Source organism: Daucus carota, chromosome 2 (assembly GCF_001625215.2).
Source record: "Daucus carota subsp. sativus chromosome 2, DH1 v3.0, whole genome shotgun sequence".
Classification (NCBI taxonomy): Eukaryota; Viridiplantae; Streptophyta; class Magnoliopsida; order Apiales; family Apiaceae; genus Daucus; species Daucus carota.
Window position 1 is genome coordinate 48,828,325 of NC_030382.2, and position 27,598 is coordinate 48,855,922.

A 27,598-nucleotide genomic window follows, 5' to 3' on the forward strand; every position below is an offset into this window, starting at 1 on the left:
ATCAATATGATATGGGTAAATCGCATATACTGTAAATTATTTTGCGTGAAAGGTATGCATGAGATTTTGATTTCCGCTCCTAATTCTCTCATTTTTTTACGTTACTTTTTGGCATGTTTTTTAGGACTTATTTAAAGTATAATTTCATAATATTCTTTAATTTTTTTCCTAAATAAAAGTTTGATTTTTAATTATTCAGAAAAGAATTTTTTTAAAAAGATATTATGAAATTATATTTCGTAGAAGTCTCAAAATGCGTGCAAACCGTAGATATTGGAGTTCAATGAGACTGACTTTACTGGCCAAAAGACACTTGTGCCAATTTCTATACTTTTGATGAAAGTATCCGAAATTCCGAATAGTGAAATTATTCAGATTTTGTTTTAATTAATTTTTAAAATGACGAGAAGGATGGATGATTGATTTTAGTTGGATTTTTATCTGCAGAAAGTCTAATAATGTAAGCAGAATATAATTAAGATTTTAGATTATGAATTGCTTAAAATTAATAATTTAAAATCTCGAATTTAGTTTAACAATCGACCAAACATGATATTAAAGCCAGAACTGAAATTAAGATATAATTAAGATTTTAGATTATGAAAGACCCCGTCTCACTGCGATAAGCACAGTCATTAAATATGATTAATTTTTCTTAATTATATCTTAATTTCAGTTCTGGCTTTAATATCATGTTTGGTCGATTGTTAAACTAAATTCGAGATTTTAAATTATAAATTTTAATCAATTCATAATCTAAAATCTTAATTATATTACTCGCTTATCGTCAAATATGATTTTTGATTTTGCTTGATATTGACCACATGAAATATATCTTTAGTCTTCAGAGAAGCCCGAGAAGGTCAATCTTCTCTCTTAACAGAAACTGCGTGGCCCTAATGTCTGAGATACATATAAAGAAGTTTCAAGTACGATTAAATATAAATTTCTGATATTACTTCGTTTTAACAGATATCAAGAAAAGGTGAAAAACAGCCCATCCAGGGGCACATCAGCAAGACTTGCAAGTAGCTGACTAATTAACGAAGCTTCTCACAAAATCTACATCTACCATGATTAGAAAATTAACATACAAATGGATCATATATCATGTCAGGAGTTTGTAAGAAGTGAAGTAGGCAGTTAATTCCTCATCATTCTATGAGCCAATGATTGAAGTTCGCCATATTCAGTTGGTGAAAAACTATCCGGAGGCCTCTTCATAGCATTTTGAATCAGTAACATCAACTGATCATCTCTGCTTTGTATTTCCTGCATGTTCATTCCTTCGTTTCCGTAATCACCTGATTCCATTGAGCTTTGAGGTGATACAGAGTTCATATATTCGTTCTTCGCTGAACTGTGGCTACTATAATTGTCATATGCCGGAGGCAAGGTTGTCTGCATTCCATTACCTCCCATGCACATATTTCCGGACCACTGAATTTCCGAGGTCCTTGAATCAATGAGACTTTGTGTCATTTGAGACTTCACTTGCATCAGCTGGGCTTGCAAGTATGCCACCTGCACATATATAAAGAAAAAGAATAATTTAACAAATCATTAACATCCTGAATCCCTGACAAGTGATTACCAACATCTTTAAAACTCCATTACAAGTTCTCATTTCAAGAACTTAACAGTGATGTGTCTAGTACTAATAATATATCAGTAAATAGTTTGGAAAAGAAAAGTAGTAACCTGTTGCTGCAACGCGAAAATATGGGCGACACAACCATAAACTGGATCCCGAATTCTTGCTTGAGCTTCATAAGCAATGGTAACAACAGCTTCACATCGATCCGCCACAGGAACATGCAACAACAATTTGGAAACATTACTAGCACCAAACACTTTGTGAATTGCAGCGAATCTTGCAGGCCCTTGATCAGAACAAAAGTAAGGAGCAAAAATACAGTCAGTGGCACATTTCCTCCTTAAAAACTTGCATGCACCACAAGGAGAACTAGTCCCTGAAGCAGCTGCCATAATGATTTAGGATAAAACAAAAATACGAAGGCGCACGAGCAAACTAGAATATGATGAATGAATATGGGCGAAGTGGGCAGGTGTTTAGGGACACAAAAGGGTGGGGAGATTATAAGGGGTTACTGTGAGGGAACATTGAAAAATGATGTGCAGGGTTCTAAGGAGACATTTCTTAATGGCTTATGGAAAATAATGGAACTAATGCTATTTTATAATCTCTTAGAAGGTAGACCAACCTTCTTTACTTCTTACTCTATTATCATGCTTATAAATATACCACCTTTCTTAATCTGCAATTCTACATCAAATATATATAATGGAACCTCACTCACTGTGTTATCTCAATAATTTGGAGTTTGTTTGGTCATATGCTTTTTATAAAATAGTTTTCCGCCGAACGCCGTACCTGGGAACTGCTGCTTTTGTAATTTGTTGTTTTCTGGATTTTTGTTAAACTAAAGATTACATTAAAGTTCTTTGACTTGTCATTAGTACATCTCCTTTTGTGTTACTAGCAGTATTATATTCTTGATTGGCAGATTTTAAAGAATTAGTAGTAATTGGTTATAGAACTAAATTATTACTTCTAATTTTAAGTGGGTGTCACGCTGTAGGATAATCTAGAATAGTTAACAGTGATAAAGAGTGATCAGCCTTCAATTTCTGATTTGAAGTTGCTCATCAAAGAGCACTTAACCCTCTTTCGGCTTTGTTTTCATTTCAGTACTCTGTTTTAGATAAGTAAACATACAAGGTTTGGACTTTGTTACACATGTTTCAAGGTTTGTCAGGATTTACACATCTTATAGTAATTTAAACATCAAACTATTGTGACACCAGCATTCTTAAAGTATGTACTAACGTTCTTAAAGTAAGTATACAAAAGTCAAAGAAGTTTATCAAGTTTTGTTTAGTAAGTGGAGTTGTGACACCAGCATTCCCTATTCAAAGTTTCACCTAACATATCAAATACCAATACACTAACACAACCTTTCAGAAAAAAAAAGTTCCAATACACAAACAAAATTGACTTTAGCTGAAAGCTGCGAAATCGAAGAGCTAACTTGAATTTAAAACTCCAGTGTATCTTCCTCATTTCTCTTTTTTCCGCTCCCTCTCTTCATATCAACAGCTATATATGTAGGAGTATTATATATATATGCGTTTGTTAATACTATACAGACTCTGGTCCAGTTAGTAACAACCATCTTAGATTTTACATTATGAAGATTTATAATGCTCTATTTTTGTATAATCCTAATATATATATTAACATTAAATTCTTCTATAGGCTACAAGTGAAGCACTTGACAAACTAATCCAGAAAATACCCCTAACACTATTATTTGTTTAGTATTTGTTTTTGAACTTTTCTTTGGTGCATTAATATCTAACCATATGGAACGTTTCCCTTCTAAAAATAACGTAATTTTTGAAGAGAGGTCATGGTTGAATGGTGGTAGAAAGTGTAGCCACATCTAGCTTAAATAAGAAGCCGGAAAAGGCTCTGTCATCCTTGATGATTGACATGGAAGATGGCAATTTCTTCTTTAGAGCCTCTTTTAGATACTTAGACTTTTTTCAACAACGGATTGTACAATTATATTTATCTATTAAAAATCCCAAGACATCATGTACGCCCCTTTCTGCCCCTGTTCTCCTGGTGAATTCAAAGGTAAGCTTGCTATCTGGCTAGCCAAAAAACAAAGCAAAGATATTGAGCTAGCCAAATTCTAGTTTTACTCAACCATGCTGGCTATAATGGCTATTAGTTGAATTGTATATTTCAAGTATTCCCCCTATTTATTGCATTAGTTTCACATATAAGTGTACTAATAAATTCACATTGGAAATGATAAAAATAAGAGGGTAAACTTGAAAATTTGTACCTTACCCTTTATAATTATACATGCTTTGTTAGACGAAAGGCACGCTCTGTACCAAGCAGCATGTCATGGCCTCCTTATACCTGCATGCAGAACAAACAAAGAACCCTGATTAGGATAAACAGATAAGAACCTCGTACGAAGTTCATGTAATATGGACGAGCTTCCATAAAAAGCAAATATATAACAAACAAAGTACCAGCATTTACGCAATCACATAGAGCCATTGTGGTATTACTACTACTCCCCGGTCCATATACTTTAAAGAAAAAACAGCTAAGCACTTAGATCTCCGAAGAATACAGATGAAAGCCATATGCAAACAATAACAAGTAGAACAGAATGGGTATGGCATGTTAGTTAAGGTTTCAGGAAATTGGTAGCAAGCCTTAGCAGGATCATATACCACCTGTCAGCACTTTCATTTATGAGTGGACAATTAGATAACAGCCCACAAACAGCACGGATTAACAAACCAAATTAATATAATTGGGGATGAGAGGTCTCGAACTCATGACCTCACCCTAAACCGACCTCTGGTACCATGTTAGGTAAATAACTCTCCCAAAACCTTATAGTGGGAGGAGGCCCTAATTGAATAATATTATATATTTAACATTAACCAACAGTACAGTAACAGTTATCACTCAAATGTACAGACTTCCTGCTTCTATAAAGAAACTTCATACAAAAGAAACAAATAATTAAAGAGTTTATATTGCAAGGGTTTGTTATCTTTTCACATATAAGGACTAAAGAACTGAGGTCCACTGTACAGTTGATGTCTCCTGCTACGTTGCAACAAGAAGGTTGGGTTTTGTGAAGAATATCTATGGTACAACAAGAAGCCTGCGAGTGCCAACAGAGACACTGAAAGCCAGTAAAGACAAGACACAAGGGAGGCCAGATAAAATTGCTAAGAGAAATTGATCCAGAGGCAGGATCATATAGGTTTTGAATATAGAATAATTTCACATGAAATAATGTAATTCTTGATAATTTTGCTTAGAGTAAAATCCTCTAAAGAAGGTCCACAAAAATTGGCAGACTATGCAGTTTGACACACAAGTGTACACAACCACAATGTACTTGCTTATGCCCGCAAAAGTATAATTAAAAATGAACAAGATTGTAATAGAGACTTAAAAAAAGAGATTAATATTAACATAGAATGACTGCCATAGACATCGGCTATATCAGATATAACGCGTACCCATACATAAAAACTCTACCTGATTTTTTACTCTGTGTATGGATGAGACCATACGACCAGAGAACAACTAGGAGATAACCAAACCAAACTAACTCCGATATGGAAATCTGCAGTTGGAATGATTGAGTAGGGAAGCCAGAGTCCAAACAAAACCTGCTCAGCTAATTCCCTTACTTTCCAATAAAATATATATCTGTTAGTCTCTACCATACCCTTCACAAAGATTAGTTACCATACCAGATATAGGCAATAGCGATTCCAGAGAATATAAATGGGAGGGTGAGTCTTATGACACAGTTAAAACTCAACACTACGAACCAAATCAGAAAAACATTTTTTTTCCAAGTGATATTTTACAAACCACAAAGCAACTACAGATTAGAAAGCAGTAAATAGAGAAATTTGTGCAAGAATGATTAATTTGTGCACCAGGGATTAGGAATAAATAAGAGAAAGACCAATAATAAAAGATAAGAATAAATATATCATAACTTGTTGAAAATCAATTTCATTAGAGATAAGATAGTAGAACAATTTGAGTTCACTTGAAATACTTAATTTATTATGATTTAGTTGTTTGTATACTTGTGCTTTGTTTTATAGATTACCGTGATTTTTGTGATATGAGTATATTTCTTTAACAACTACAGATAGTAATATACTAATATGTAATCCATGTCGGTTGTATTACAAATTCTACGGTCTACTCATATTCAACAGCAGCATAGTTTTCATAATCTATTTTTTATAAACATAAGCTTTCGAGCTAACCAAACCTTTCTTGAGATACAGGGTCACACATTATATAACACAACTGGCAGTATTACCAATTACTGATGTAATCACCATCAAATATATACTGTCTGCAGTGGCAGGAGCCTGGTTTTTGCCTAATTTGATTTCTCTGTCTACACTTTTAATTCTGGCCCACGATGTATATCCCACCAGAATGTCATGTATCTATTAGTCCATAACTCAATTAACATGTTCCAATTACTTTGATATGATTGTACAATTTAATCATCCATAAGATACATATTAACTTGTTCAACTAATACCTGGAAACGTGAAGCCTATCAAGGCAGCTGCTTCTGTCTAACAATATTTTATCGTTAACAAAAGATATTGGCTCTTGACCGCCAGTTCTATCACAAACTTGGGAGAGAGGATGCAAGTTTGCTACATTGACCAAACAAATTCTATTTCTTCACAATGTCTTCTGCATCATTAATGATAAAACTCATATCATAAACATGACCAAATATTCTCATTTGCTCGGTCACAGAAATCCAAACACTCTCAAGTTCTGTAAATAAAGAAGCCAGCTTAGTTTTAGAAGTAAATACATATAACTTCTCATTGACTTCAATTGAGCTAAAACCAGCACTCTTATGGAGTCCCTTCTCACCAAATCTCAGCCTTAACTTCTTCACCTTGTCCCACATTCCTGCATCGGCATATATATTGAAAAGTAAAACATAAACAGAAGACTTATCGGTCTCTACTGGTAAGAGTTTCTTGGCTACATATTCAGCTAATTCGACCAATTTATGTATTTTACAAGCACTCAACAGAGCTCCCCATGTAGAAGCTCCAGGGACCATAGGCATTTTATCTATTAAAGATAGAGCTTCGCAGATCCTCCCTGCCCTACCTAAGAGATCCACCATGCAAGCAAAGTGTTCTTCTTTTGCAACAATTCCGTGCTCTCTACACATTATATTAAAATACTTCCATCCTTCTTCAACCTTTCCTGAATGACTACAAGCTGAGAGAATCGAAACAAAAGTAACAGAGTTCGGTTGCTGGTTTTGAGATATCATTTCGTCAAAGAGATTAATTGCTTCTGAGTACATACCATGGGCTCCGAACCCATTGATCATTGCAGTCCAGCTATAAACAGTTTTATGTGGCATAAGATTAAAAACTCTGCTCGCCATCATTATACAACCACATTTAGCATACATGTCAACAAAAGAGGTATAGTTCACCGTATCTAATTCAATCGCATGTCTTAACATGTAACAGTGAACACTCTTTCCTAGTTCTAAAGACCCCATATGCGAACAAGCCAAAATAACACTGGAAAATGTGACTGGATTTGGAGCTACAGCCTCTCGTAACATCTGTCTAAACAATCCAAGTGCCTCCAAACCTCTGCCTAATTTTGTGAATCCAGCAACTACGGCAGTCCATGAAACGACGTCCTTCTCAGGTATTTCCTCAAATAATTTTACACCTAGATCACAAAACCCACATTTCATATACGAATCTATAATCGATGTCTGCAAGCTGATGCCACAATTTAGGAACTTATTCTTAATAAGGTAACCATGACACGATTTTGCTTCTTTACCCGCCAACACATTTCCACATGCCTGAACAAGCATTTCTAACAAAGACGTATCCATTTCAGAACCCGACATTATCATCCTACGAACAAAGTCAAAAACTCTGAAATACTTACACAATCTAAGACACCCTTTCACCATACAACCCCAAACCACCAAATCCTTCTCACAACAAACATCAAAAACCTTCTCCGCCTCATCCAAACACTCCACGTCAATATACATATTAATAAGCCTAGGCACAACAAACTGATCACTCTCAAACCCCAACTTAACAACCAACCCGTGAACCGCTTCCCCATCTCGAAAACGCGATAACTCAGCACACGCTTTGATCACAAACACCAAATTAAAACTATCACTCCTACCAATATCACTCCTCATCATCTTATAAATCCTTAAAACATCAAACGACTGATTGTTTTTCGAGTATCCGGACAGCATTGTGTTCCAAGAGTAGAGATTCTTGTGGGTAATTTGATCAAACACTTTGTAGGCCGATCGAAGAAAACCCAGTTCAATATACACATTGGCGAGTTTCGAGGCGTAAAGAGATGAAAATTGAAGGCCATTGGTGAGAATTTTGGCATGTAAGGGTTGAATTAAAGGAAGGGTTTTGTTCAAATGGAAGTAAGAGAGTAGGGTTTTGAAAGGCGGTTGGTTAGTTAGTGCGGGCATTTTGTTCCCTCCATAACGAAGCATTATGCAATTTTTGAATATAACGGTACACAAACAGCTTAATCACTCAATATTGTTCATATACTCTGGAAATCTTTAACTGAAAATTTGTGTTTTATTAGTTTATTCAAATTTAATATAAACAGGAAATTTACCAAATATATTTTCTTTATTTATACTTAAAAATATTTATGAGTTTTATGATTTTTTACACGTTTTTTTCTTATTTGTTATTTATTATTTTGGATCTGAAATAAGAGAACAGACTACAGAGTTTCAATGATAAAAATAAAAAAGGTAAATATAAAATATATATTTATGCACAGAAAAAGAGCTAAAATACATAACATCAGATACAAACGGCAAGATCTGCACAAACTCTGCACACGAGCTCTTCCTCCTGCGATTCCCAGTCTCTCTAAACTATTAATAAAAATCTTTAATTATCTAGAATTAATTAAAATCCTACATCTCATCGATCGCACTTGAATTTCGTTACACGTGATTGACAAGCCCCTGGTAAACTGTTTCATTTATTCTTCAACTTGATAGATCGTGTTTTGTTGTTTACTATCTGTTTGCCTTTTCAATTCAATTATAATTCTTCGAATTTTCAATTTCGTATTAAATTAGACGTATTGTAATTCATGCAATTTTAATTGTTAATGACCTCGACATACTTCCATTTAGAGTGGCTTGATTCTTTTCGCCCAATTGTTTGATGAAAGTCCCAAGTGAATTATTTTATTCCGTTTCGCAAATTTGAACAGTTTAGGAGACAATGACGGTGGTGTCGAAGACCGAAGTAAACCTTCGGAGATTGCTTGCGGCTGCTCCTCGCCAAGAGAACCAGGCAAAGCTTGTACATGTCAGTATCAACGGTTTCGAGTTTGGTAGTAGTAATTGTTATTTTGGTTTTAGAGTAAAGGGGTGTTTTGATTTAATGAGTTCGAGTCCATTTTAATTGGCGGATTTCTTATGGTGGTTGCAGTATGTTGCGACTTTAAGAGAATTGTTGGAGCAGTTAACTGAAGAGAAAACTCCTGAAGGATTGCCGAGGTATTAATGAAGAACCATACTGATATAAATTATGCTCCTTGTGCATACTAATTTTTTTTCTATCAATTTTGGGTAGTCTTTACTGATACAAATTATGCTCCTTGTGCATGCATAGTGCATCGTCTTTAATATTAACGGCTCAATGCAACCCATTGACGACGTTCAGCTTTTTTGCATGTTACAACAAGAATATATACGATGATACAACTATAGTTAGAGATTGCATTACTTCTCAGTACAAATTTGTATGAACAGAGATTGCAAAACTCATTTGCTTCATTGGGCATAGTATAGAAACTATAGATTATGAAAGTACTATACATGCTTATATGTGGAAGAAACACAATGAAAATTTTTATAGTTTACCAGTGTCTTAAAAATACATGTTGGGTTATCTGCTTTGTTTTGATTCTAGTGTAATCCATATGCGACAAAATATAATGATCCGCACGATTCTATATGTGTACTTATATATTTGAGTTTATAATAAATATCTATATTAAATCATGAATTCCGTTAGGTTGCAAACAATGTTTGAACCTCATTATAATATCTGAAATTCTGAAATTAATATTCTCATGTTTCCAAACACATAATTTGGACTTGGATTCCAAGATTTCAAATTATAAAATGGAATTATATCATTTGAAATGAATTACATGTTTCCAAAGGCAACCTAAAGGTATCCTGAACATGGCTATTACTTGCAATCAATCTGATAGATATTTATTGCATTTTGCTGTCATATTTGTACGTTGGGTCTTCTAGAGACATGCTTTGGTCCTGAAAATCTGTGATTGAAATGAATCTGATTGAGGATGTGATATACAAGTTCAGGTTGCTACTCTTTTGTTATGATTCTTGATGCAGATAGATAAAGTGTTCCCTTTCCTCAAGACTCAGTACCTTGCTTAATTTGATTCTCATCGCTATTGTCTAGTTTCCTCTTAGTGATTAGGCAAATTTCCTGTTATACAACTGTATTCTCCCAGTGCCATGGAGGCAGTTGGGCACATTAAACGTACTGGGTATTTTGGTTGGTAATGACTGAACTGAATGAGTATAAATTCTTTCAAAGAACTTATTTTTTGTGAAATCTGAACATACTTATATGTATGTCTAATCTTGTGTGATCTTCGAGCAGGATATCTAAGGCAAAGGTGAATGAATACTCGGAGAAGATTCAAGCAGTTGCTACCAAATTAGCTACACCTGTGGTGAGTGGATACTCCAGGTGCCCATGATATGCGAGGTTCTTTGACACTATTTCTAAGCAGGCGTGAAATTTGAAACTTCTGCTTTGTTGTGTTTCCCTTTATAGTCCTTATATAAATGGCAAAATTTTCAGTGGTGCCAAATATGTGCTAAATATATTATTTACTGTGTGATGCAGAGGAAGATTTGTATGTATAATCTATAGAAGTTATAGTGGTGTACCCTTGATGAACTGAAATTTTGAATTAGCATTCTCATGATCAATATCAGTCATGTGCACAGCCTATGCCAAGAATATTCTTCAGCAAGTGTGTCGTACAGATGCATATTACATTGATTTGTTGGAATATCCTCATAATATTTCTTGCTCTACTCCTGTTTTGTTTGACTAAATCGTAGTCAAGCCAAGTTGATATCTAGACAAAGTAACTATTCATGCTCAGGTTTGCCTCGTATATGCTTAATCATGCTCAAGACAAGGGCTAGGGAATACTACTTATCCGATGAAGAAGCATTAAAATACCAGTCCAACTTTAATTCGTCTATTAATAAAAGAAGCTAGCTTTATCCTTCTTCAGACTTAAACGTCTGATTAATCTAAGCTGCTCTTGACATGAATATGATTGTGTGGTTCTCTTAACTTAAATTAAGCTGTCAAGCTTAATAAACTACAATATTAAACATAGCTTGGACCTGCTTGATCTAAGTAATTAGATAAAGGCAAGTTATAAGAGGAATTCCTTCTACTAGTAATCATTTATTAGTGTTTGTTTTGCTTTGTTTCAGATTGCACACATTTGTGGCTTACTATATTCCCTGTCTCATATTATTAATAGAAAGTTCAGGTTCATTGCAAGTAACCATCTCTTTGGTCAATTTCAGTCCGATGCGGAAATAGCTGAAGAACCTATTTTAGAGACTTCTTCCCATGAAAGCTCCCCTAGGAGTGTGGGGAATCATATTCCTGAATCTCAAGGTCTGAGGAGAAGATCTTCGATTGTCAAGGAAAGATATAATGATAATGTTGTTACTGATCAATCAATGCCTGTAAAGTTGGACAATGCTGCACAGACACATATTGCTAAGCATAGGTATATACTAAATTCACTTTACATAGCTTTTAAAAAAAATAAATTCACTTTACATAGAATTAAGAAGATAGCATGACTTAGAGAAAAGAGGGACAGACTGGGGTTGCTTCAAATGTTAAATAATTTTATAAGGATTTAATTATTACTTTTTGACTTCCTTAAGGTTAATGCTCTGGCAGCTGCACTGGTAAACATAGTTATGATCCGAATCGACGGAGATGATTTCTTTTTACGTAGTTCTCATTTAAATTTAGGCCATCAAAGTGCAGTAGCACTTTCTTTTTCTAAAATTTAAGCTTATAAAGAATTGAGCCTTTTGTTTTTGAATTATACTGTTTAGTGTGTAAAGTAATCTTCTTTTTTTAATTTTAATAGGAAGCTTCAGGAAGACCTGACAGATGAGATGGTTGTATTGGCACGTCAACTCAAAGAGAGTAGCCAAATGATGAGCCAATCGCTGAAGAATACTGAGAATGTAAGACCGGAATATCTCATATGGCTTTGTTATATCCGAATCTTGATGCCTCAAGTTCAATTATTTTTATCACAGTAGATGATGAAAATTCCATAAAAGAGCATGCAACTGTAACATCGTTTTTAGAACAAGTAGTCCACATATCTTATATTCTTATCTGACCATTATGTGGTAGGTAGAAACTGAGAAGAATTAAAAGCTATACTAAATCTACTTGCTAATTGAAATTTTAAATTGATACTCAGTTTCTTCCACATAATAATTTTAACTTGTACTTGTATCTTTGTATCATCAAACCTCATTTTAAACTCTATTTATCATCATCACCTTTGCAATTTAGTCATCAACTTCATTATTGCTTTTCCTTCATGTAATTATGTTTATCAAATTTTAATGTAGTAAAAATCATGCTTCTGCTGGGTTTTTTCCCACCCTTGGTTAAAACTTGTAATGTTCCTCGTTGATTGAATGTGATTTGATTGCAGATACTTGACTCAACAGAAAAGGCTGTGGAGCAAAGCTTGGCAAGCACCGGTCATGCCAATACTCGAGCAATGGAGGTATACTCCCATAGTTTCAAGACTACCTGCTTCACATGGCTTGCTATCTTTGCAATGACTTGCATTTTCATTATGGTAGTACTGCTTATACGGGTCACTTAATGCAGACAGACATCTCAAGAGAGGAAATTAGCTTGTGTTTGTACGACTTACCACATGAAAACATGCCTTTTCTCTTGTAAATTATATAGCTGGGTCAATGTACTAGTTATTATATTCTGTTGTATAAAAAGTTGAGTTTCTCGAAGTAGATGAGCAGAATAAGGTTGTATTTATCAGTAAGGTGAAGGGTAATATTCCCAGCGGTAGGCGTATAGCTTTTACATTTTTCCTTGCTAGTTTGGTTTGTGTTGCTCTTGTTATCATTCTTTATTCTTCTTTTACTTGATACAGATCTGAAGTTGATGCGTTTCATCACCAAATTTTACAAGAAAATGATTTCAGTTCACACCCAGGTCATATTTGTTTTTTAAAGTTTCTGAACATAAAAATTGCTTTTAATAATTTGATATTTTGATTTGAAATCATCATTGATCCTAAGAAGACCAAACAAATGAATTATTCATTATAAGTGAATTTTGAAAATTAAAATAGTTACTCTTACTCGTCCCGCACATACCAAGTTGACAAACAAATATAATTTGAGATTGATAACCAAATATTATTCGAGACAAATAAATACATAGATGAATGAATTTTAAAAAGTGAAATTATTACTGTCACTCGTCATGTCACTCGTCATGAGAAGAATTATTTTACAAAAATCCTAAATTATACTCACAATGAAAATTATATACTAATTATATACTAGTATGAATGTAAGAACCACCATATACTACGATGAATACGAGAATTACAGTAACAAGTCACAATGTCATGTGATTCAGAGAGATTAAACAATCAGATGTACCCTTACAAAAAAAAAAACAATCAGATGTACAGTAACAGGTATCACAATGTCATGCGATTCACAGAGATTAAATAACCAGATGTGATAAAAAAAGAAAAAAAAAAGAAAAGAATAACATAATAGAGCCATATATTCCGTCCCTGATCGTGTACAATAATACATAATTTTTGATTAGGCAAATTAATTATAATTTTGACTGAAATTCATATATAATTAAAAAAATTAGAAAAAATATATCATTAGGAAATATATTTAACTAATTTTAAAATATAATTTTTATTTTCCAAAATATTAATTAAACAATTTTACCTCTATAAAAACGGGGGAGAGAACATGTAATAAGATATCTTACCTGTAATAAGTTATAAAAAAATATATAGGAGTATTAAATAAAAATAATTAGTGAAGGTAAAGAAAAATAGAAAAGAGGACAAGTTTGTATTAATTTGTTGAGTAAACTACATAATGTGTACCTGAAGTTTGGACAAAATGCAATATGTGTACCTCATCTTTCAATAATGCAAAATGTGTATCTCACTTTTATATTCTCGTGCACAATGTGTACTTCCGTTAAATAGACGTTAGTAATTTAACGTGGAATCACTGAACCAACTGTAAAAGTAGGATTTTTGGCCAGCAATGTCAGGCATATATACCAGTAAATGGCTCCTTTATTTAAATATTTAATATTAGTTAGATAATAAAATATTAAATTTATGTATTTATGAATAAACTTAAAAATAATAATTCAACTTATTATGTCAAATTATTTAATTTGTATCGTCAGTAAATTTATTTTTTATTTTTATTTTACCAATTGCTCCATCTGTCACCCTCAATTGTTTACACTGAAGGACGGAGACTCGACACGCATTCTAATACTCTCATAAATATAATTTAATAAATTATTTTACTTTTTTCTTCTGAATAAATATTTACTATCTAACTCTTATAAAAAAAAATTAAAAAAATAAGTTATGAAACTATATTTTATATGCGTATTAAAATGGGTGTCGAGTAATGCAGTAGTGAAAAGGACACATGGAGTAGTATAAAAAAAATGAGGACTAATATTATTCAAATTTTAAGTGAAACATTCAAATTTGATTATTTCAAACAAGTAAATTAATAAAACACTGAGATAAAATTATTTAAAATCATATATTTTTTATACTCTTTTTTATAATATGATTTTGATTTAATTTTTTTTATTGTTAATTTTAAAATTTTCATTTTATACTTTTTTATTCTTTTATAAAAATTTCACTAAATTAAATTTAGTTGAAACACTAAATTAAATTTTTAAATAATCCATAAACGTGTTTGAATTTATATATTTTAATTGGGTGGTAACTAAGTTTTTATAATGCATGTACAAATCGTACTTAAATTTTTATGTACAAGAAAAATTGTTCAAGAATAAATTATATGGTTATGCAGTCAATAAATCTTAAATAATATGCTCAAAGTCAACAAACTCATTTAATTTGTATGTAATAATATATTTATTCAATTTATAAAAATACAATTTTTATAAAGAAAGTATAAAGTGAAAATTTTAAAATTAACAATTATAAATTTTTTTAAATTAATAATCATATCATAAAAAAGAATATAAAAAACATGATTTAAAATAATTTTATCTCAGTGTTTTATTATTTAACTTGTTTAAAATAATCAAATTTGAATGTTTCAATTTAAATATGAATAATATTAGTCCTCATTTTTTTGTATACTACCCCATGTCCCTCTCAATTCTATATTCCTCGACATCCATTTTAAAACGCATATAAAACATAATTTCATAACTTATTTTTAAAATTTTTATTTTTGTATAAAAGTTTGGATAGTAAAAGAAAAAAAAATATAAATTACATTTTAAACTATATTTATGAGAGCATTAGAATGCGTGTCGAGTCTCCGTCTCTCAATGTAAAACAATTGAGGGGGATAGAGGGAGTAATTGGTAAAATAAAAAAAATAAAAAATAACGACGATACAAATTAAATAATTGTCTATATAATTTATATTCAATTAATTGACTCTTAACTTTTTTTGTCTAATATCTTTTTTAATATTTTAACATAATTATTTAAATTATTATTTTTAAGTTTTCATTATACATACATAAATTTAATATTTTATTATCTAACTAATATTATCTAATATTAATTATTTAAAAAATAGTGTCAACATGTTTTTCACTCATAGATATGTCTTGCTTTACTGGTATATATGTCTGCCTGACATTGCTAGCCAAAAATCCTACTTCTACAGTTGGTTTAATGATTCTGCGTTAAATTTCTAACGTCTACTTAACGGAAGTACACATTGTGCACGAGAATATAAAAATGAGGTACACATTTTGCATTATTGAAAGATGAGGTACACATACTGCATTTTGTCCAAACTTCAGGTACACACTATGTAGTTTACTCTAATTTGTTCCGTAACGCCAAGCTGCCTGATCTCTCTCGTCTTGTCTACTCCCTCGAGCTGCCTTGCCAAATCGCCGAGGTATAATTATGATTATTATTGATGTATATAATTTTGCTTTTCGTTTCTTTTTCTTATTATTGTTCTTGACAGATTAAGATCTCCAAAGCACAAGAATCTACTGATTTATTTATTCATCGAGGAACCTGTTTGCAAAACCCTAGCCTAGTTTCAACATTACACTGCTGTGGTTTGGATTAGATCATACTATACTCTTATCTATATTGATTAGTGTTTTTGTCTTTATAGATTACGACGTCTCAGATTTTCTAGATTTCGATATTGCTTACAGAAATCAAGCTGCCTGATCCACACCTGCTGCCCATTACATTAGCTATGAATTCCAGAAGGTATATACATTTAATCTCACTTAAACTGTTTCTTTAGTGGTCCATATAAATCTTGAGAGCGAGATTCAATTATGATGAAATTTGTCCCGAACCCCCACCCAGATCTTATGGTATTACATGTCTAGTGTTGTTTTCTTATTTTGAGTACCTTTATGAACACACTCAGATCGGATGGTCTTTTGTATCATCTCATAAAGGATCCTAAAGTAAAAGAGCTAAATTATTTAATTAATGCCATTAATTCTATTTTCTGGATCAAGTTGAAAGAAATTAGCGCCTTGGGTAGGCAAGCAGTATGTAGGTTATTAATAAGAATTTGGGGGCTGATATGCTCATGCAATATATCAGTTTCTATGCATATAAATAAGTATGTGATTTTCTATCTCACTGGCACCGAGAGCCTTTTTCTCGCTTTTCAGTTTGTAGTTCCCAGCAAACTCCATGGATTTTGTTGTGCATCTCTTGATTATTTATCTATCTCACTTGAATGAATTTATGATTTATTTCTTACAATATTTTTTTGATAAGCAAATCATATGGAAAAAACTACAAGATAAAAGCAAAAGTGACCGTATGTTTCTTACAATATTACCAGCTCATTTTTCAATTTGTTTATTATAGGGTTATACAAATATTCTATGCAAAGAAATCATTACCGGCTTGCAAACCTGTACGAAGTTTACATTTTTCTACCTAAACAAGAAATGGACACTTCTCTTTCTACTCAAATACTGAAATATAAAGTTAAGTCTTGCATTATCATACCCTTAGATCGCACCAATGCATGTGCACACTACTATAGTTCTGATATTAACATCTCATATTGGATGTTTGGAGCTGCCCATGTCCAAAGCACAATCCTGCTACAACGTGAGTGTCTTATTTCAAGTTGATCACCGTCCATTTACTCTTTAGGGTGTCGGTCCATATACAGTTAAGTATTTTCAACAGTTCAAAAATATACTGCCCTAGGCTCCTACTTCTCAAAACCAACATGCTTGTGAGGCATATATTTCTTCCACTATTAGAGACAAACTGAACTGTGGTAGGTACCTCTTTCATATATGATAGTTAAACATGTTTGGTTATAGGGGATGTGGGAATGATAAACCTTTACCACTACTACGCCATCCCTTTATTTTCAATACCTTTGCATATTCATTTAGAAAATTGCGGTGGTGGATAATGTCAAACTAATCCATTACCAGCAGGTACATAGATACGCAGGGGCTATGTTATGGCCTCTAATAATTGAAATTTTTGATTCATTGTTGTATGTTATAATCTTGCACACATTAGGATTGCTTGCTTTTTAGAAATTTGGAGATGTAATGCATATATGCCCTTTCACAACTTTTGGTCTTTTAGACATTAAAATAGTAGTAAATTTGTCATTTCTAGAGATATGGCCGTACTAGTTAATATATGTTTCTCGTACGATGTTTAGATAGTCAAAGGTGTAAGCAATCAATTTATGAATCTAGTCATTAATACCGCATTCTCCTCTGTGCCATACTGCTATCGGCGTCCTTACTACCTCTGACTGTGGCCATATTCCTCTTCCCTTTCTTGAATTAATCTTCTGATGTTCATTGTTTGCTTTCAATTTATTGTTGCCAGAGCCAGACCATATACTCAGTAATAAAATAATTTTTTGCCACACATATTCTTAGTCATTCAGATTGAAAATCTGCAAATGCAGGGAACACCGTGGAAACAGAGCTGCTCTTTTTGATGATGTCGAGGAGGGTGGCATTAGAGCAGAAGCTTCTTACTCTTCCCATGAAATTGATGAACAGGAAAATGATAGAGCAATTGAGGGGCTGTCGGACAGAGTTCTGATGCTCAAAAGGGTAGGTGTAGCTGGAATATTGTAAATAATTTTCTTACGTCTTTATAATAGCGCCGAACATGAGGACTTGGAAGGGCATTGCAAAGTACAATTTTTTTTTGCTAATTGAACCATAGACCAAGAGGCCTTTGTTTTTTTTGGATTGACTATGTTTTCACCTCTGATTGTGTCGCTGTATTGGAAGGTAGAAGTTTAGTTTTTGTTTTGTTTTCAGGCAAAGATTTAATATAACTAATAAATTTCTTTATCATTGAAAGAGATGTATCTTTTCTATATCCTATTAGAGACATCAGCCAGTTTCTTCATTGGTAATTGGCACAAACAATATAACTCATCGAGCACTTGCATAATGCATCAGACTAAGGTTTTCATAATCCTTGGCCATCAAGAATCACTTCGGTAAAATTTAAACCATTGTCGTATGTAGTAGATAGCTTGCCGATTAAATTTCATTGTATTCTCCTAAAGTTTAAGCTTGAATTGCATTGTTTTTCTATTGAGATCATTAGCAATCACATTTTTATATTTCCCCTAAAGAGGTAACCGAACCTAGATTTATATACTAGTAGTTTTGAGTTTCATGAGCCTTGTGTACTAACGATTATGAATGCATGTCATCTCAACAGTTGACGGGTGATATCCACGAGGAAGTTGATAGTCATAATCGCATGCTGGACAGAATGGTAAATATACTGTATTCAGAGAGTTAATTATGAATGTCGATGCTGCTATTTTAATTGCATGCTGTAATGATTGTAGTTTTGTCATTTAGGGAAATGATATGGATTCATCCCGGGGTATCCTCTCAGGAACTATGGACAAATTTAAGATGGTATGCCTCCCTTGTGTTTGTAGATTCTATAAGAGTAGTTTCTTATATTTGTTTTCTGTTTCTTACACTTGTGTCACAAGACTCACAACCATATGTATTGCCTTTGGTTAGTAATTTGCGCACACCGTCTTTAACAATAATGCCAGCACATTTTCCTTCGCCGTCTTGTTTATCTATCTACATATTATATTATATAAAATTTCTTATGTTCAAGGCGACCTCAAGTGTAAGAGGTATTAGGAAAATAAATAATTTTGAGTATCTTACTTGACATAAAAATCAATTAAGCATATTGTTGTTTTGAAATCTTATAAGCCTTGTAAGAACCGATATTAGATGTTGCTTCATGTTTATGGGGTTTCTCTGAGTGTTTATTTGACAAATTCTGCTTATAAGCTCATCCACTCTACTTAGGCTAGGTGCCTAGAAGGGTTTCTTAGAATGCTGTATTTATATGTCAGTTTATTGCTGATAATGTTTTTATTCTTTATTCATCAGGTGTTTGAGACCAAATCAAGCCGGAAAATGTTGACACTGGTGGCATCTTTTGTGGTGTTATTTCTGATTGTATACTATCTTACTAGGTGATCAAGTTGATAAAATAAGTTTGTTTGTCACTTTGAACGACCGTAGTATGGTGCTTTTGTATAAAACCCAGCAGCACTGTGAATTTGTGTAAAAAGTTAAGTTGCAAAGACTAGACAAATGCTTCTGCATTGTAATTCTGTGTACTAATTATCCACTAACAGTTCGTAGGGTTTTTCTGATACGTCATGTGAATTTTCTGAAGCCGTTATTCAAATGCAAGCTGTTTTTTATTATCCCAAGTTAAAAATAATATAGAGGAAAGGCAAAATGTATGCACCAGCCGGGAATCGAACCCGGGTCTGTACCGTGGCAGGGTACTATTCTACCACTAGACCACTGGTGCCAAGAGCTTTACATTGCGAATGTAATTTGAGTTGAATACTAACTCCATCATCTCAATTCGTATCCAATTTTCACTTTTTAGCGTTAATTTTTTACAGTGTGGGGTCATTACTAATTTGCTTGGGTCATTACTAATTTGCTTGTTTTTACTACTTAGCGCGTTAATAGAGAAACAATTTTCACTTTTTAGCGTTAATTTTTTACAGTGTGGGGTCATTACTAATTTGCTTGGGTCATTACTGATTTGCTTATTTTTACTACTTAGCGCGTTAATAGAGAAACAAGTAAAACAAAATGTATGTATGTTTTAAAGAAGACCGAGATAACTGACAAGTAATTGTTGACAATAAATTGTCAAATATTTTTTAATAGGCAAAGATCAAAATTTAAGGATGAATATCTAAATATTGAATACTTCCTCTGTCCCATTTAATTGTATACGTTTTTTTCAACTGCTCGACACGCATTTAAATACTCTTATAAAATATAGTTTCGTAACTTATTTTTGAGATTTTCTTTTTCTGAATAAAAATATAACATCTAAACTTTAATTCAGAAAAAAAATTTAAAAAATAAATTACACAACTACACTCTACAGGAGCATTAAAGTTCGTGTCGCGTCCCCGTTCCCCAATGTATACTGCTCAGAGGGACGGAGGGTGTAGATGATATTGATGCCTTGTTCCTGTGTATGTCAAAAAGCAGATGGCATATATCTTAATGATAAAATACCGTGAAAGAATTATTGTAAATTCATGTTTTAATAAACGGCTTTTGTGTTCTGGTTTTATACCCGTTTACTGTCCTGTAAATAGTATAAAATACATCTATCTTTTGTCTTCAGTCAATGAACCATAGCGTATTAGAAAGTTATTTGAGTTTTATAACAATACATTTTCCACCACACTTTTTCGTAGTACAACAATTCTTAATAATAATCTTAGACAGAGCCTAAAAATAATAGAAAATGACACTTGATGGTTAACGAACAAAACTGAGCAAAAATTATTGGAACTGGCACAAATAAATCGATCCATGTCGTTTAAACAACTTTTATGGTTGATTATGATTTCATACAATAATAATTTGATATATTAGAAGTTAAAATAAAGTTAAAAATTTCAGTTTTGATTTTTTTATCCAAACCAGCACATGCATAACCAACTTGAATTGAATTTTCGATTACTATTCTATATGTGTCGTGTTACTTATAAATATTATTAACAACTAGAATCTATATCACAACTAATTTATGTATGTGTATTAGATTTTGAAAGACTATTATAAAACAAATCCTACTTTATGAAATATATTCGTGTCTTGCTTTCTTAGAATCGAAGTAGTACTGATCATTAATCAAACAACCACACCAGGATTTCAGAAAAGAAAGAATAAATTGTAATTACCAAAACCCAACGTATAACGTTGATTAACTTAAGATAAATGGTACTGTACAGTACTAGGCTACCGGCGTCAGCTTGGGACGCTCTTTGTTATATACGCATGTCATGATTAGACATTAGTTAGTGGCTTAAGTATAATTTGTACATATATATAAGTACATTAATTATGCGACTAATCCACTTTAAGAGTTGGTAGCATAATTAAATTGATGACAACATAAAACTGTCCATATCTTCTTAATTCCATATGTAATATACTAACTCATTCGTCTCGCCAGCCTCCACCTGGAGATTCTTGGTTGCAGTCCTGCAGGCATCACCGTTCGTTCTTTCCACTCACAATGTCTAACAGAACCTACATCTGAAGTGGACACTTTTAAGTACTGATTTTTTTAACTAATTAAAGCTAGCTTCCATTTAGCTGGGGGTTATGAGCTCATAATTATTCAATCAACTTGTTATTATCGATATGTTTATTCGTTAGTCCTGAAAGAACTTACCAACTGCAGCTAGCACATTTGATGTAGTGGAAGGCTAGTACAGGTTTTGATGAAATTCTCTCTACAACTTTGACAAATAAATCCAAGTTGATTACGGTGTTTAGAAATCTTTTTTACGGAGAAGAATGGCCGAAGGAGCTAGCGGCTACGACTAGGGCTGAAAATTATTGATCACGGCTATCCGGTATCTCAATTAATATCCGACTTGGAGATATGATATACGTCAAATAAATATCTGTTTTATAGATGATCCAAATCTGCCTGAAAAATCGAATCCCGATAAAATATGATCCGGTATTTGAGCACTTATATACTCAATTTGGTTGAGTCTCATTATTTTTATAAAATTTATCATCTGAATACTCAAATATGATTCATGATTCATATTCGATACAAACTCATATATAGATTATTTTTTTAACTCATTATGTTTATTGGTAAATACTCATTTTTTTTATAAAAATATCTTATTTAAGTCTAAGTTTTCATAAATATGATTTATTCATCGTGATAATGCATTCATTATCACCGTATATACTTAATAAATTATATATATATATATATATATATATATATATAATTATAAAATTTAATTCGTAACCTTACAAAAAAAATCAAAATTTAATTCATAATCATTATATTTTTGCCACTGCAGCTTGAAAAATAATCGTTCGCAATTCTGCATCCGGAAGAACTACATAGAGCAACAGCGTATAAACATGCACGGTGCACCTAACCTGATCACTAATTAAGAGCTATGCTTAGAGCCAAATGCTACTGCAATAAACTTATAAAATGAAATTAATTAATAATATATATAGCAATTTTTATTTCTACAGCAGTGCAGAACTGCAGATACATTTGATCATCAAGAATTAATATATACGTCGCCATATGCACATAGACCAGTGAAGCAGACATATAGTGCAATATATAAATATTATTCCTCTAGGACCTTGATATAATTCAGTGAATTAACCTAAACGCGGTTTAGGGCTGCAGAGAGGGGCTGAGTTTCCAACGAACCGCTGAATCTTCTTAAAACAATAATAATAATATGCTAAATTCGGGACTCTTATATATAATTTAGAATAACAACCTTATTTCATAATAATCATCACCTGATCATCACACACATAATTACACATCGCACACACATGCACGGAGTTCCGCGGTTACCCAAAAAAATATTTACGGAGATTCGCTCCAATGAAAATACACGTCCTAAAATGAGTTTAAGACGAAGTTATGTCCAAAATATGAGTTATGAAGTGTGCTAGAACTTAAAGATTCTAATACATGTGTGTGATGATCTCGATCTGTAAGAATAATAACCCCGCTAGAAGATCTCTGTGAGCTCTTTGAGGATATTCAGGTGGATTATATGACGAGGCTCTCAAGTATCATATTGCTAGTTTGCTCATAATTAAGAATTCAATGGAAATTGCAGCTAATTAAAAATCACAAAAATTATTCAGAGCTAGAGACATGTACATAGCTAAATAATAACCAATATTATCTTTCATACAAATGGTAGAATGGTGATTATATACCATTGATCTTTAAACAACTGATCGATCATATGTGGAGATCGACGGAGGTGTGTGTGAGACCATTAATTACACCCAATGATTAAGAATTTGCATTTATACGAAATCATTAGGGTTTTGTTAATCTTCATAATTAATCTGTTTGTGTAGCTAATTAAGTACCCAACTCCAAAAAATATATATACTGACATAGATAATAATTAGTTTATGTCATGGACTCACGGTTCCCCTAATCAAAACATCCGAAAAGCTGTCATAACACAAGCCTACAAACTACCTTAACTTTATAGCTTTCAATTCTATTAAGCAATTCGTATATATTACTCGTTAATTAATTAGCATGTGTAGGATCTCGGAGGTTTATCATATATATAACAACATACATATGTTCGAACTATCACGCATATTACTTGCGTGCCTCGACTGTACTCGAACAAGAACATATATATACTAAACTAAAAGGATAGGGTTCTTTTTAGTTCATCATTTGAAAAAAGTACTAACAGAATGAAGAAATATGGAAGGAAAATATCTCATAAAAATGAAAGCACAACCCTAAATATTACAATATTATCAAATCTAGGGTTATAAACAGCATAGCTACCTCAAATTAATATCTGTGACCGGACCAAAAGCTTATAATAGCTACACGATTATATCTTTGTTCATTCGTCTCAGTCTCCACATAAATTGAAATATACCTTGCTAGCCGTACATAGATAGATATATAGATGTCTTGATCATCCCTCCATTAATCCTCAGCCAGCTGCCTTCAAATAGAGAGATGCATAAATGCAAAACATACCATTTCACAATTCCAGTTTGCGAAATGGTGTTTTTTGCATCAGCATATGAAATAGATATGTATATACAACATATATCATAATTAATGGCCAAGGCGAAGCTCCAAATCAAGTCCATCGTTTTCATTCCCACCTCTCATCTTCTCCAAATCATCCGCATATTTCGATGCCCCGTATTGCAAATTACTCAAGCTCATACGGTACTCGGACTCCTCTCCGAACGGAACGGAACGCAGATCATGAGTTGAACTAGTGGAGGCCGGGAAGAAAGTCCTGTAATGGATCGTCTGACCCCTCTGGCCTGCAGCATAGCACGGCCCATAGCTTGAAATCGGCTGGTAAAATCGAGGCCCCGAATAACTCTCTTCTTTCTTATTATTGAAATTAGTTGAATTAGCAACAGGCCTCGTCTTGGCTCTATCTTTCCTGTGGATGTTCATGTGTCCTCCCAGGGCCTGCGCAGTCGTAAATCCTCTCTTGCAGAACACGCACTGGTAGGATCTCGCGACGCCATCGGAATAGTCTAGCTCTTGCTGATCAACCTCTTGATCGCCCGAATTCATCCACTCGTGATGGTTGGACTCCATGTATAACAAGATTTTTTTTGAAAGAAATTCTTTTTGTCCAGGCAAATTATTAATTGAAGCTATAAAATTGTGTGTGTTTGTAGATATATATAGAGAGCAAGAGGAATCAGCCAATGGGTATGTTGAGTACATAGACTATGCAAATATTGTGAGCTCAGTAGCTGAAAATTGACATTACGACAAGGTCGAGTCCATTCGAATAGTGATCGATATATAACTATAGCCGGCAATATAGAAGGTATATACTAGATTTGCAATATTTTTTATATGAAAAATGACCAGAACATATCTTCATTGATCAAGCGGTATGACTTCATGTGTATTGTAAAAGTATGCCTCGAATGTATTATTTTACATATTTATATAGAATACTTTGTTTTATATAGTATATTTTATACAAATACATGTGACCTAATGAAAACATAATTGTACAATAATTATGTATTTAGATGAAAAATCGATGGTTAAAGATTTAAGAAACACACGTTCATTAAAAATTGTCACATATTTTTATTAAATACAAGTATGAGATTTACAATAGCAAGTAAAGAAATAATTACATAATAAACTTCTTTATTGAACTACTTAAATTTACATATTAAATTTGTCTAACACATATATACTGAAAATATGTGGAGATCAATGCCTACATTTCAAGTATTCTCACTCTACGTCGCTACAATATTATAATCATAATAATATGAATATGAATGGGTTATGTGTGAATGTATGTAAATATAAAATCATTTAAAGAGCAAGGGGATCACAGAGGAAACTTCCGCTGAGAAAATGGAAGTTGAAGCGTGGTTTTGTATTACATGCTTGTCCTTGGCAATTCCTAGATGTTATCTTTTCACCTCAGTGCTCATGTGTATCTCTATAGATTTTAGCTTGAGTCATCACCAGCACAGTCAGTGTCACCCCATTGTAGCCTTGCTATATTGATGTGCATAATTAATTTAATATATTTGTTTAAAATAATGTGTCGGCTGAGGAGGAATAAAGCAGGGCAATCCGACGATTTCGATCAGGCTGAACTAAGCTGTGATCTCAGATGCATCAAATCAGTTTATCTGTCCAGCAGTATCCAATTATAAAGCAGCCTAATCCTACTAGAATTATAAAATTGAAAAAAAATGTACATGAAATGGCGCATATTTTAAAAAATGAGGCCTAAAAATGTTACATCAAATAGTAACAAAACAAATAGTTTACCTTCTCCTGGAGGCTACTGCATAGCATTATATGTGAACGATGGAGATTCATTTGTTTTATGTTATGGCACATTAATGAGCTCTGATCGTCACTCTGATCAGCTTCAATTGAAATTTTTCCATGTATTAAAGTATTTTATTGAGTATCGTTATTTATAGGCGGCAAATATGCTTTTGTTATAATTTATAATTGTATATATGATATTCTATATATTGATAAATATAATATACAGCCTATGAAGAAAGATAAGAAAGGCTTAGACGGATATAATGTGTCGCAGACGTGATGGAATTGCAAATATATGATACGGTAATATCATCGACAACTATCACGTGTACTTGTTTTTCATCTTAACTAGTGTTGGACTTGGGTATCAAGGATTTATCACTTGAACTACACCTAAACGTACAGGAAACTGAACTACACATGAACATAGGGGGTGTTTGTTCAAAAGAAATGGAAGCCGCTTCTGGCTTCTGTTTTTTTTGACCGTTTGTGTAAAGAAGTAGAAGTACTTTTAAAAAACTGAAAATGTTAACTTCTCTCTCAGAGCTTCTATTTCGTTTTCAAACACTTTATTAACTTATTTACTTCTCACTTCTAATCCACTTCTTTACTTTAAGCAAAGAATTATATTATTTGTTTTCCTACGTATAATCCTACACCCAGAGGCGGATCCTGATAGGAGCAGGGGCAACAAGGGTCAATTAACCCTTTTAATTTTATATAATTACATAATGTCATGAAACGGTAAAAAATTACATAATTTTGAATATTAAAATTTTGTTTTCTATGTTATCATTTTGGTATCCACCATTACATGATTTATTAAATTTTATTTTTATGTTCATTCCAATTAATCATCGTTACAGAATATTATACACGATCTGCCACTTCCCACAACAAAACATAACATTACACAAGTACCATCTCCCGTCACAAGAAAACTACAAACCCTCAAGAAAACAGTGCTTAACAAAACATAATATTACACAAGAACCCAACTCCCTCTCCCTTCCTCTCATACACAGAGAGCGAGGTTCAAATTATCATTTAAAACAATGAGCTTGCTCGATATACGAAACTGACAACATTAACACAAACAAACACGGTTCAAATCAGTGCAAGTGCTTGATAAATTAAAACAATCACAGCAGAAATAACTATAACAACAAATTCTATGTACAAAAACACACAGATAATGTTGTATAACTAGATTTTGGAGGGACACTCCTCTTTATCTACCTTACTAGTTTACTTAAGATCACCTAGCTGACACAATTAGAATCTTTAGCAAGCCTTACTGCAAACTAATTATCGACCAAAGTTTTCAAGGTTAAATTCCAGGAGGCATGGAATCTTATACCCGCACTCAAGGAATGGCTACCAATGTGGTCTTGCCACTTATTAAGTATGGCTAGGGCGTCCAGAAAATGACTCATTCTAGGGTTTCCATCATCTAACGCTTTTTCCCGCCAAATGTATGCTACTAATATTCAACTGTTATGGACTACTGCCTTCTCATTAAACCATAATCTTTTCCTTTGAACTTTATACTTTTCAATTGAATATTTTTTTGTCCATTGCCTCGAAATTGATTATTTCTCAACACAGTAAGTCACAAATATAAATAAACTCTTAAATGAGTTTCCA

General features: G+C 32.8%; 5 protein-coding genes and 1 non-coding gene across 10 annotated transcripts; 2 read left to right on the forward strand and 4 right to left on the reverse strand.

Annotated features, from left to right (window-relative positions):
• Positions 1 to 920: 920 nt before the first annotated feature.
• On the reverse strand, positions 921 to 3,865 carry LOC108209231 (LOB domain-containing protein 16). The gene is made up of 2 exons (XM_017380033.2): positions 1,702 to 3,865; positions 921 to 1,524 (listed from the first exon to the last, which is right to left on the reverse strand). Exons 1-2 carry the CDS (start codon positions 1,987 to 1,989, stop codon positions 1,144 to 1,146), a joined length of 669 nt encoding a protein of 222 aa, XP_017235522.1. The 5' UTR covers positions 1,990 to 3,865; the 3' UTR covers positions 921 to 1,143.
• Positions 1,745 to 8,254, reverse strand: LOC108209229 (pentatricopeptide repeat-containing protein At1g06140, mitochondrial). Of its 3 annotated transcripts, XM_064087906.1 has the most exons (4): positions 6,435 to 8,254; positions 6,147 to 6,307; positions 3,884 to 3,958; positions 1,745 to 1,883 (listed from the first exon to the last, which is right to left on the reverse strand). In XM_064087906.1, the coding sequence occupies exons 1-2, from the start codon at positions 8,139 to 8,141 to the stop codon at positions 6,296 to 6,298; spliced, it is 1,719 nt and encodes a 572-aa protein (XP_063943976.1). In that variant the 5' UTR covers positions 8,142 to 8,254; the 3' UTR covers positions 1,745 to 1,883; positions 3,884 to 3,958; positions 6,147 to 6,295. The 3 variants fall into 3 exon arrangements, with proteins under 3 accessions (XP_063943976.1, XP_063943974.1, XP_063943975.1); XM_064087904.1 differs by having other exon boundaries at positions 6,147 to 8,253; XM_064087905.1 differs by having other exon boundaries at positions 1,746 to 1,883; positions 3,879 to 3,958; positions 6,147 to 8,253.
• Positions 8,255 to 8,446: 192 nt separating this feature from the next.
• Positions 8,447 to 12,931, forward strand: LOC108206119 (uncharacterized). Of its 3 annotated transcripts, XM_064087907.1 has the most exons (8): positions 8,447 to 8,636; positions 8,888 to 8,985; positions 9,109 to 9,176; positions 10,321 to 10,393; positions 11,274 to 11,482; positions 11,858 to 11,957; positions 12,443 to 12,517; positions 12,625 to 12,931. In XM_064087907.1, exons 2-8 carry the CDS (start codon positions 8,899 to 8,901, stop codon positions 12,697 to 12,699), a joined length of 687 nt encoding a protein of 228 aa, XP_063943977.1. In that variant the 5' UTR covers positions 8,447 to 8,636; positions 8,888 to 8,898; the 3' UTR covers positions 12,700 to 12,931. The 3 variants fall into 3 exon arrangements, with proteins under 3 accessions (XP_063943977.1, XP_017231800.1, XP_063943978.1); XM_017376311.2 differs by having other exon boundaries at positions 8,449 to 8,636; positions 12,443 to 12,931; XM_064087908.1 differs by lacking the exon at positions 8,447 to 8,636 and having other exon boundaries at positions 8,882 to 9,010; positions 12,443 to 12,931.
• Positions 12,932 to 15,856: 2,925 nt separating this feature from the next.
• Positions 15,857 to 19,726, forward strand: LOC108206120 (bet1-like SNARE 1-1). Its single transcript, XM_017376312.2, has 6 exons — positions 15,857 to 15,944; positions 16,173 to 16,273; positions 17,976 to 18,126; positions 18,752 to 18,808; positions 18,898 to 18,957; positions 19,456 to 19,726. The coding sequence occupies exons 2-6, from the start codon at positions 16,260 to 16,262 to the stop codon at positions 19,543 to 19,545; spliced, it is 372 nt and encodes a 123-aa protein (XP_017231801.1). The 5' UTR covers positions 15,857 to 15,944; positions 16,173 to 16,259; the 3' UTR covers positions 19,546 to 19,726.
• A 91-nt stretch (positions 19,727 to 19,817) lies between these two features.
• Positions 19,818 to 19,888, reverse strand: TRNAG-GCC (transfer RNA glycine (anticodon GCC)). Its single transcript has one exon. It is a non-coding gene; the product is annotated as a tRNA-Gly (tRNA).
• Positions 19,889 to 24,226: 4,338 nt separating this feature from the next.
• Positions 24,227 to 24,730, reverse strand: LOC108207687 (protein LATE FLOWERING). Its single transcript, XM_017378120.1, has one exon. It carries the CDS (start codon positions 24,728 to 24,730, stop codon positions 24,227 to 24,229), a length of 504 nt encoding a protein of 167 aa, XP_017233609.1.
• Between the last annotated feature and the right edge of the window lie 2,868 nt (positions 24,731 to 27,598).

Bases quoted from the DNA above. Each gene is read 5' to 3' on its own strand.
- LOC108209231 (XM_017380033.2), bottom strand. From the start codon at position 1,989: ATGGCAGCTGCTTCAGGGACTAGTTCTCCTTGTGGTGCATGCAAGTTT. The intron at 1,525-1,701 runs GTTACTACTTTT...ATATATGTGCAG, and splicing joins TTTTCGCGTTGCAGCAACAG to GTGGCATACTTGCAAGCCCA.
- LOC108209229 (XM_064087904.1), bottom strand. From the start codon at position 8,141: ATGCTTCGTTATGGAGGGAACAAAATGCCCGCACTAACTAACCAACCG.
- LOC108206119 (XM_017376311.2), top strand. From the start codon at position 8,899: ATGACGGTGGTGTCGAAGACCGAAGTAAACCTTCGGAGATTGCTTGCG. The intron at 8,986-9,108 runs GTCAGTATCAAC...TGGTGGTTGCAG, and splicing joins ACCAGGCAAAGCTTGTACAT to TATGTTGCGACTTTAAGAGA. The intron at 11,483-11,857 runs GTATATACTAAA...TAATTTTAATAG, and splicing joins ACACATATTGCTAAGCATAG to GAAGCTTCAGGAAGACCTGA.
- LOC108206120 (XM_017376312.2), top strand. The intron at 18,127-18,751 runs GTAGGTGTAGCT...TCATCTCAACAG, and splicing joins GAGTTCTGATGCTCAAAAGG to TTGACGGGTGATATCCACGA. The intron at 18,809-18,897 runs GTAAATATACTG...TTTGTCATTTAG, and splicing joins ATCGCATGCTGGACAGAATG to GGAAATGATATGGATTCATC.
- LOC108207687 (XM_017378120.1), bottom strand. From the start codon at position 24,730: ATGGAGTCCAACCATCACGAGTGGATGAATTCGGGCGATCAAGAGGTT.